The sequence below is a fragment of the Petaurus breviceps genome, unplaced genomic scaffold (genome assembly GCF_028583685.1).
Source record: "Petaurus breviceps papuanus isolate PSGF00001 unplaced genomic scaffold, PetGlider_PUasm1.0 188, whole genome shotgun sequence".
Taxonomy (NCBI): domain Eukaryota; kingdom Metazoa; phylum Chordata; class Mammalia; order Diprotodontia; family Petauridae; genus Petaurus; species Petaurus breviceps.
In genome coordinates this window covers 40,078,950-40,089,955 of record NW_027185804.1, presented here as the reverse complement: position 1 = coordinate 40,089,955, position 11,006 = coordinate 40,078,950, and the positions used below count along the sequence as shown (strand labels likewise).

The following is an 11,006-nucleotide window of genomic DNA, read 5'->3' as shown; positions in this document are numbered from 1 at the left end:
ATAATTAATTATATTATTACTTATTAAAACTTTTAAACATGAACCAGACACCTCAAAATTATTTAACTTACAATTTTCACTGGGGTAATATATGCACATATCCCTGCAAATATAAATACACATAATTATAAATATACAAACAATAATATATGTATATACATATATAGTAGTTAATATGTTCACATTATTTAAGTAAAGTTATGATTTTGAAACAGTAGGTATAAATGGATCTTTTACCTTCAAAAAAATCAGGATTTTACATATATATATATATATATATATATAAATTCTATGACACAGTTGGAAACATTGGTTTAAAGTTTGATGATCAATATGGCAATTAAAACAATCTTTCATATTTTAATATTATCTCTAAATGGGGCATATGCATTGTAAATATAACATACCAATGATTAATTTTCTTATTCCACATCATTTCAGATTAATATTCTTCTTTATATTTATCACCTACTCTATCTACATGGAAAATAAGAATAATGTCACGGAATTTGTTCTCTTGGGACTTTCTATGAACAAAGAGATGAAGAAAATATGTTTTGCTTTCTTCTTGCTCTGTTATTTTTCAATCTTCCTGGGTAACTCCATCATCTTCATCACTATCACATGTAGCCATCTGATTCAGCAACCCATGTACTATTTTTTGTGTCACCTGGCCCTCATGGATTTGGCCTATACTTCCACCATCATACCCATACTGATCAGAGACTTAGCTACCAAGAGCAAAAATATCTCCTTTAATTGCTGTATGACTCAGCTCTTTGCTGCTCACTTGCTGGGAGGTGTTGAAATGTTCATCCTGGTGTCCATGGCCTTTGATCGCTATATTGCCATCTGTAAACCTTTGCACTACACAGTCATCATGAACCGGCACAGATGTAACATGCTGATATTGACTGCCTGGGCAGTTGCCTTTTGGCATTCCATTGCCCAGCTGCTCATGGTCCTTTCATTACCTTTCTGTGGCCCTAATCAGATTGACCACTACATATGTGATGTGAAACCCCTCCTGAAACTGGTCTGCACTGACACTCATGTTGTTAGTATCTTGGTCATTGCTAACAATGGGATGGTTTGCTTGGTTACTTTCCTTGTCCTTCTTGCATCTTATATAGTCATATTGTATAATCTTCGAATGCACTCAGCAGAGGGTAGGCACAAAGCCCTTTCAACCTGTGGCTCCCACATCATGGTTGTAGTCCTGTTCTTTCTGCCCTGTGTCTATACCTATGTGCCACCGCCTGGTAACAAAAATCCAGAGAAAGAGTTTTCTGTTTTGTATACTGTGATTGCACCCATGCTGAACCCTCTTATCTACACTCTGAGAAATGCAGAAATGAAGAATGCCATGAGAAAACTGTGGAGCCACAAAGTGTAAAAGAATCAAAATAAAATATGTAATAGTCAACTTGGTTTTTCCTTGGAGTCATATTGTCAAAATAAGTTTCCATGTTGCTCAAGTTTCTGGCATGAGTAGTACCTAAGGATAACCCCTGCAAATTCCTTTAAAAAACTATAGATTTTTCTACTCTAAATTATTGATATATACATAACCCAGCAGCAAGGACAAGTGTGTGTATGTGTATAAGTAAACATACAATTTATGCTAATTAAATGTTTGTTGAATGAATTAAAATAATATCTCAATTGCAAGGATAAGAGCAAATGCTTGTTATCCTACCAGAATTTATGCCTTAAAATAAATTGATACTTTATGAAATAATTAAATTATTAAATGGGAGCGACCACAACTGACTCTTTGAGTACTTTGTGGGAATGATCAGGATGGCAGTGGGAAATGGGGCTGTAATCATATTTTAATAACCATAGAGGAAGTGGACACAAGTGGCATAGGAACACAGAGATATATGAAGAAAGGTATACAGTCAGGATGGGAACAGGGGATGGAACAGTGAAGGAATGCAGGTAGCAATGGGAACGATAATGGTGAAGGAGAGAGGCAGAGTTTCCCAAATGCATCAGCTTCTCTCTGTCTTCCAGTGTCATTAAAGTCCAGTAGCAAAACAAAAGTCAAGAAGGCTGGCAATGTCTCAGGATGCAGTGAATGACTGCATCATTGATGTTTGACCAAACTCTAAAGGACTCCACAGCACCTACTTCAGCTGCCCTCATCATTTCTGAAACAAATTGTTCTCACCAGCCCATTCTGACATGGAGTTTTCTCATAGTTGGAGTACACACCTCTCACCCCCATCTCACCTATGAGTTTAAGGCCATTGAATATAGTTTAGCCTGTCTACTAAGACAGGTTTTCTAGTCTTGTGACCACTGCTCATGCTACAGCTTCTTGGAATCACAGGTGAGAGTTGAGTGCCAGGTAGATACCAAAGGTGAATGAGCAACCCTGGAAATACCCAACTGGCTAACTATAAACCTAATATACCAACAAGAAGTGGGATGTATTCAGGGAGAGGAGAACAAGATAAAATTATCAAATATTGATACAATGACAAGTATGACGGTTAATATATGTTTTATGGCTAATCATGAAAAAGGTTTTGGGGAAAAACAAAACAAACAAAAAGTCAGAGTTTCAAGTTACCATGGGAAATTTGAGGTGATTTTCCCACACTATGATGACTGTTGCTGAGTCCATGTAAATATCTTACAGAAGAGAATTGACAGTGTATCTGGAGTTCTATGGAGGGGAATGTTTGAAGAATTAGTTTGGAAGAACTAGATATGAAAGTATGGCAGAGTGGAAGAAGTAAATTACAATTTGGATATTGATTGGGTTATAAACAAAGACTAGGAGAATGTTAATAATTGTGCTATATCAATGAATCCTGGTAAATTGAATCACAGAATTTCTGATAAAGCATAGACAACAAAAGAGCAATCTAGTTCAATCCATGCCTGAATCATCATTTTTTCCGTGATATCCATAACAAAGGATTTTTCAGCCTTGGTTTAAAGACCCCCTTGAGGGTAGAAGGAAGTCACTATTTCTAAAAGGATGCCATTCAACATCTGGGTAACTATATTCAATAAAGATTTATTCCTTTCATGAAAACCTAAATTTGAAACTTCTGGTCATTTTCCTAGTTCTACATGCTTTGACTAGAGTCTAAAATCTTTTCATTAAGAAATGTATCCTTGGTGGCAAAGTGAGTAGAATAATGGCCCTGGAGTCAGGAGGACCTGAATTCAGATCAGACCTCAGACACTTAACACACACACAGACACACACACACACACACAGACACACACACCAATCCTAGTCATGTGACCTTGGGGAGGTTACTTAACCCCATTTGCCCTCCAAAAAACCAAAAACAAATGTGTCCTCAAAGCTTGGAAAAAATTCTTACAGCCAGGGTCTCCCATAAAGATCTCATTTCTCAAATATGTATAGAACTGAGTCACATTTATTAGAATAAAAGTAATTCCCCAATTGATAAATGGTCAAAACATATGAAGAGATAGTTTTCAAACAAAAAAATTAAAGTCATCTATCAACATGAAAAAATGCTCTAAATCACTATTGATTAGAAATATGCAAATTAAGACTATTCTAAAGTATCAATTCACACCTATAAGATTGGTTGATATGAGAAAAAAGAGAAAATGATAAAAGTTGGAGATGTGGGAAAATTGGAATGCTAGTGCATTGTTAGTGGAGGTGTGAACTGATCTGACTGTCCCAGAGAGCAATTTGCAACTATGCCCAAAGGGCTATAAAACAGTTCATTCCCTTTCATCCAGCAATAGCACTCATAGTTCTGTATCCCAAAGAGATCATAAAAAAGGGAAGGGACGCATATCTACAAAAGTATTTATAGCAGCTTTTTTTTGTGGTGGCAAAGAATTAGGAATTGAGGGAATGTCCTTCAATTGGGGAGGAGTGGCTGAATAAGTTGTGGTATATGAATGTAACAGAATAATATTGTGCTATAAGAAGTGATGAGCGGTCAGATTTCAGGAAAAAAAAACCCTGGAAAGACTTACATGCACTGATGTTGAGTGAGGTCAGGAGAATGTTGTACATAGTAACAGAAACACTGTGCGATGATCAGCTATGATAGTTTTAGTTTTCAGCAATCCAATTATCCAAGATGATTCCAAAAGACTCAGAATGGAAAATGCTGTCCAAATACAGAGAAAGAACTATGGAATCTGAATGCAAATTGAAGTATACTATTTTCACTGTTATATTGCTTTTTCTTTCTCACAGTTTTTTCCCTTTTGTACTGATTCTTCTTTCACACCATGAATAATGTGGAATTATTTTAAAAATGATTGCACATGTTTAACATATCAGATTGATTGCTCTCTTGGGGAGTGGGGAGGGCAGTGAGGGAGAGAAAAAAATGGAACTCAAAACCTTATAAAAATGAATATTGACAACTGTTCTTATATGTAATTAAAAAATAGAATACTACTTACAAAAAAAGAGAAAACTTAGAAATTCTTGAAGACAGCAAATGTGCTTATTCCTCAAGTTTTCTTTTCTCTGGAAGTAATAATAATAATATACCATTTCTTCAACCAGTCATCATAGGACATGATCCTTCATGGTTGCAATGATTGTTATATAGCTTCTCAGTATTACATGTAAAAACTGAAACCCCAAAATGAGCATTATAGTCCAGCTGTAACCTGATTAGAAATGAGTTCAGTTGAAATACCACCTCATTAATTGTAGGTACAGCTCTCATAGCAGTTTTTAATTGTATAAGAGTGTTTATCCCCTTCCATTTTTCACTTTTATCTCATAAGATGTTTATATCTGCTAAATCACCTTCATCTTCTTGAGGTGAAAGACTGTGTATTCTCGACTTCTCAATTTTGAACTTTTTGTCTTTTAATATTTTAACAACTATGATAAATGGAGCATTAAATCATGCTTCTGGAGGAATGATGAAATATATTACCTACCTCCTGACACAGAGAGTTTGACCTAAATGTGTAGAATGAGACATAATTTTGGACGTGACCATTTTGGTGTTTGAGTTTTTTCTTGATTAAAAATATTTGTTGACAATTGTTTGTCATTTTCTTTTCTTTCTTTTTGTATGGGTAAGGGAAATATCTGAGGTGTCAAGTAAATTCTTGTAAATTAACATTAAAAGGATAGTCTCAAAGAACTTTCCAAAATTTGTTGTGGAAATATGGGAAATTGAGTGTTGAATTTGATATTTAAAAGACTTGTGTTCAGTAACTGAAAAATACAAATCCATTTTTTCTTACCAAAACAAAAAAAAATACATTGGAATTTGAGGCCACTGTCAGTATGCATATGTGTGTGTATACACACACATACACATGTATATTATATATATAGTTTTTTTGTATTCATTTGTGTGTATATCCATATCTATATATATCTGTCTATCTATCTATATATGTATCTATCTATCTATCTATCTATCTATCTATCTATCTATCATCTATCTATCTATCTATCTGTGTTTTTGTGGCATGGAGAAAAGTCTTATATTTTTGTAGGGCAATTGAATTTTCCATCAATAATATGCTGTGCTTCAGTGCAGGTGTTGAGATTTCTTGCTCAAACTTCTTTCCTATTTTGTCCTCTTCTTTCAATATGGTCTAGAGTATTCTGTTATAACAGAATTACTTTCATCCTCCCTCTATTTACTTTGATCCATGTATCCTCTATCTTGTCAAGCAGAAAAGGACAAGGAAAATGACCAACCCCAGAGTCATCACTTCTACTTCCTGTACCCTGGAAGAACAGAAGGGAAAAGAGCAAAATAGAGATTGCTTCTAAATAGTGGAGTGCTTTTTTTTTTTCCCAGAGCTGCCTCTATTCCTCCTCCTGCTACTCTTCTTCTTCTTTTTCTTCTTCCTTCTCCTTCCTTCTCCTTCTTTCTTCTTCCATTTTTGGAGGGGGGTAGGTAGAGCAATTGGGTTTAAGTGACTTGCCCAAAGACACAGATAGTAAGTGTTAAGTTCTGAGGCAGGATTTGGACTCAGGTTCTCCTAACTCCAGGGCATCACTGTGCCACCTAGCTGCCCCAGATGCGTTTCTTCTCAACTGCCAAGGATGATTCCTTAGACTCTCGGCTATAGATGTGAATACTTAGTTTTGAAAGGACACTATGTTTTTGACATTTTAGCCATTCAAAGGCTTAACACTAGAATTTTATAAATTTAAATAAATAACTCTTCCACACTGTACAAAGGAGTAAAGAAGTTTTAGGAGAGTTTTCTTTTACTTTCTAAACTCAAATTTGCATCCATTATATGCATATAAGACATACAATATATGAATTCTTCAATTATTCCATTCTTTAAAATTTGTAAAATGATAAACTCAATATCTGAAATATTGAAAATGTGACTATTCTAAATTTGAAAAGGGTAAAGTCTTGATATCTCATAATCACTTTTGCCTGCACCTAAAATTTTGCAGTGTTATAACTTGGTATAGAATGTTTAGTTTTTCTGTAAGTAACTTGATGAACATTGACTACCTTGATATGGTAAGTTTAATGAATAAAGAAAGTTGATAAACTGCAATAAAAATGATTTATAGAGGATAAGACTGGACTTTGAGAAATATTTTAAAAAGCTAATGTACTCATTCAAGTTAATGGGAATTGGAACCTATAAAAAGTGACTTCTGTAGTAATATATTTAGATCTATGTGGTAGATGATTCAGAAGCAGAATATTGAATACAAGTTGTGATGGGAAAGAGAATGATGATAGCCATTATACTGGTATTGATAATGGTGATAGCTCATATTTATATATTGTTTTTAATGTTTACTAATGTTTTTGTAGACATTATTTCATTTGATCATAACATACATAACATGAGGCAGGTCAGACACTGTACTAATATCTGGAAGTACTAATATAAGAGAAGAGTCTTTCCCTCAATGAATTTGTATTCTATATGGTAGAAATACTATGAGTATTTATATACTAACATAAGCACATATACTGGTGTACAAAAAGCCGAAGTTTTCACTAAGACTTTTTGAACACCCTGTAAAAGTAAATAAATATATAGATATATGGAGAACTGAATAATACTGGCAGTAAGAATTTTTAAGCTACCCACAGTCAATTCTGTTCCATTCAGGTGTCACTCTAAATACATCCTCTTGACTAGGGTAAAGTGATGGGATTAGCATCAGATTTGCAGTTGAATTAGAGACAAGTATGAATTCCAGGGGCAGCTAGGTAAATGTCTAGTCATTATGTCTGCATGGTGGTACCATCAGTGTTAGATGGAATCCTGGGCTCAAAGTGATAATGGAAGGTTAGACATATCTGAGATACTTATCCTTCTATAGCCAGATTAAAACACACAGCTAGCTAATATATGATTAAGGATTAGTATTTAGACCTTCCTGAGTCCAAGTGTAGAGCTCTAAGAATCCTTAATGATTATCACCAAAATCTCTTGAATAAGAGAATGGGAGCACAAATGACTGAAATAAGTAAATCAGAAGAAAAAAAGAATAAAGGTAATAGAAATTCAGTTGTGGATGTGCTTGATTTAAGGCAACCATAAGATATATAGAGGGAAGTGCATAGGGAACTATGGAAAATGAATATCTGAAATTCAGGAAACAGGTTAGGCCTGGAGGTAAATTGTGATAAGCATCTATAAAAATGAAATTCTTAATTTTAGGCAGAAGATAAAATGGAAGATTTCAAGTATGAGAGGTCTTCTAGAGGGTAAAAGAAAGAAGTATCTATCGCAAGGCATCAGGAAGTGAAAGAGTGGCTGAGATAATAATTGTTACAGACAATGATAAGAGAGGAATGAAAAATAAGATCACGTGATATATACAAAATAAAAAACAAAACCAGAGACATAATGGAGAAGATGAACATATAATTGTGCCAAATTCTGTAGAAGTCATTTCAGGAATGATTTGGTGGCAAGAACACTACAGGGAGTATTCAGAAGAGCTGTTTTCTTAGAATAATGGGAATAAAATCAGATGACAATGAGCTTTGTAATGAATTGTTCTTGTGTGTGTGTGGTATATTATGATATATATATATATTAAGTAATATATTAAGTATATTTTTGAGTCAAGGAGTTTGAATGTCAAAAGTTTCGTGTCTGAAATTTACATTAATGAAGAAACCTGACAGAATCCAAGAATTAAAAGGGAAAAAAAAAATTCCCCCTGCACCAAAGTTTGCTCCTATGCTCTAAATAGTCTACAAACTTGTCTTCTTCAAAATGCCTCTGGGGATGCATTCCCTGGTTCCACATGTACCTTCAAAATCAGAGTGCTAGACAAAACTCTCTCAGAAGATTTTTTTTTTCCAGTTTAAAAGTTAAATATGAAGTTAGGGACTTAGATACCTATGTTTCTCTGGGATCCTATCAGGAAGAGAAGGCAGATTTCAAGATGATAACTCCTCTTACAATTTAAAGGAACTACTATCACCCCAAATAAAATCACTGTCCTTCAGGTGATACAAGAGGCAGACTGGGAATGACTTCCGATAAAAGAGATATATGAGACCCTTTTTGGAGCCACCCACAGGACTTTACATCTTTGTGTTGTGAATGCCCAGGAAGAAGTCAAGATTCCAGGCTACAGGTGTGTTTTGGTTTTCAAGAAGGAATATCAATCCGAGATAAAACTACCTTATGTATGAAAATGTAAGGTGTTTTTAATATTTTAATATCCCTTCCCCCACATCCCATATTTTATATTGCTGTTCAATCCCTTCTTCTCTATTCCATCCTTACATAAGATATCTGACTGTTAACTCCAGAAAATATGCCCAACACATTTCTTCTATTTATACCAACTCCCTTAACACCCAATATGGTGCAAACTTGAGAATTGACTGACTCTTTTGTTTGATAAGATTTCAGTTAGTTATCATTTGGTGAAGCACTTGGCACTTTCCAAACCCTATTCTCATATATTGTCTAAACTGATTATCATGTCCCTGTCATCATGATTCCTGCCACCCCTCCCCCATTTTTAGATGTGGAAAGTGATACTCAGACAGATTAAGAATTACATTAGATCACAAAAGAAATTTTAAAATATTCAGGATTATATTGATATCTTCCTGAATCCAGGATTATTCCATCTATGGCAGTTCTTTTAACTACCATGAAGAGTACTGACTGGAGGAGGAGTTCTTACCCTGGAGTCAATATACATTGCAAAAGACAGCAGATAGGTATCATGGAATCCATGAACGTGGCTGGGAAAAACTATCATGACATCAACTCATCTCTGATTTTAAAATATCCTTTAATTATTTCAAAACGGTATCCTGGAAAATGTTCTATAAATTACACCAGATGGCCAAGGAAATTTGTGGTATATAAAAAGACAAAGAAATCCTTAACTAAAGAGAGAAATGTATTTAGCCTAATGAGTTTTTTGACATCTCCAGATTTTTATACAGATATAGCTTTGGACTTTTTGAGAAACTATTTTTTTTTTCAGATGAAAGAACATTTTGTTTGGATCCTCAACCCCTGACCCTCACTTCACAATGTGAACTTTAATTTCCTGGTTTGTAAAATCTGAGATTAACCACCATAATCTTTGAATTCTCTGGCAACCTTCAAATGCTTTGTAATTCTCATTTCTACACATTTAGATGAAATGAAATTCAGGATTCTAGAAAGATAAGAGGAAAAAAAATCATTAACTTCTCAATTGTGATATTGTTAACTTTTAAAATGTCTAAAAATATCAGAAATTGTATGTAGGAAATCATTCAGCATGTAGATACCATTTTGGAAGATACAGGAATTTAAGGGTCCCTTCTTGCTGTGACTGCTAGAACCCTAAACTCAGGAAAAAATTTACTCATTAAAATGTATTCTGAAATTACCATCCATCTGAGATTTTTCTACAACCTTAGAATAGCTTTGCAACTATAGAAATAGGATGGACCATAATTATGTGACACATTTATTTTGAGTGGCAACTCGAGCCCTATTGGCATGCCCTTTCCAAGTGACTTCTACATCCTTTTTCTTAAAATGGGAGCAGGCTGAAATCATGCTTGACCAAAGCACAACACAGGGCTTTGAGTCATGAGGGAAAGCAGGCAGTTTTATACAAACTGTACAATAATTGTATTTTACCTAGAATCACCAAAAGCTCTCTATCCAAAACAAGCACTCCTTTCATTATATAATACAATGTGTATTGCTCTCTCCTGTATACCCTGGAATTATTATAAAATGAATACAACCACTGCTAATGGATCTCTCTACTGCCCTAAAACTTCCTCATTATTCCTGTAACTCTCCAAGTCAAAGCATTCTTTCCTGGGTAGCACTACTTTCTAAGTAGTTTATATTAGAATGTAAGATCTTTGAGAGCATTGATTATCTTCTCTTTTTATGCAAGTTTTTGCTATAGACTTAGTCACATATTGGTTTGTAACTGAAAATAAGTACACATCGTGTTAAGTACATACTGCTCATAAGATAAAAGGCAATGTGTTAAAGTAAGGAGAGATGGGATCTCAGAGCAAGGAGGAAATTAGGTCAAGCCCCAAAGCTAAAACATCACATAAATATGGGCAATTAATTCACTGAAGCTTTCAGTTTCTCCAGGAATTCTAAAATGATGTTTATTATAGATAACCATATGCATTGAAAATAAGTGATCCTCACTGAGAATTGCCTACATCAATGAAGTCATATATTCAACCAAAAACAATAGCAAAAATGTCAGTATGACTAAGAGTGCTGGAAAATCACAGCATTTTAAAGTGTTTTTCCCCAATTTCTTTGGTAATTTTTTTTTGTTTACAACATCCATTTCCACAAGATTTTTAGTTACAAATGTTTTCCCATCTCTCCCCTGAGATACAACAAACCTATTGAATAATCCTTCCCCAAATTTATTCTCTCTTATATCCACTCCCATTCCCCTAACTTTCTCATACAGCAAAATGGATTTTTATATCCCAGTGCCTGCATATCTTATTCCACAGGTGCATGTAATATATATATATATATATATATATATATATATATATATA

At 34.3% G+C, this 11,006-nt stretch overlaps 1 protein-coding gene across 1 annotated transcript; it reads left to right on the top strand.

Moving 5' to 3' along the window:
* Positions 1 to 481: 481 nt before the first annotated feature.
* On the top strand, positions 482 to 1,396 carry LOC138163510 (olfactory receptor 4P4-like). The gene has a single exon (XM_069090970.1). The coding sequence runs from the start codon at positions 482 to 484 to the stop codon at positions 1,394 to 1,396; it is 915 nt and encodes a 304-aa protein (XP_068947071.1).
* Positions 1,397 to 11,006: the final 9,610 nt, after the last annotated feature.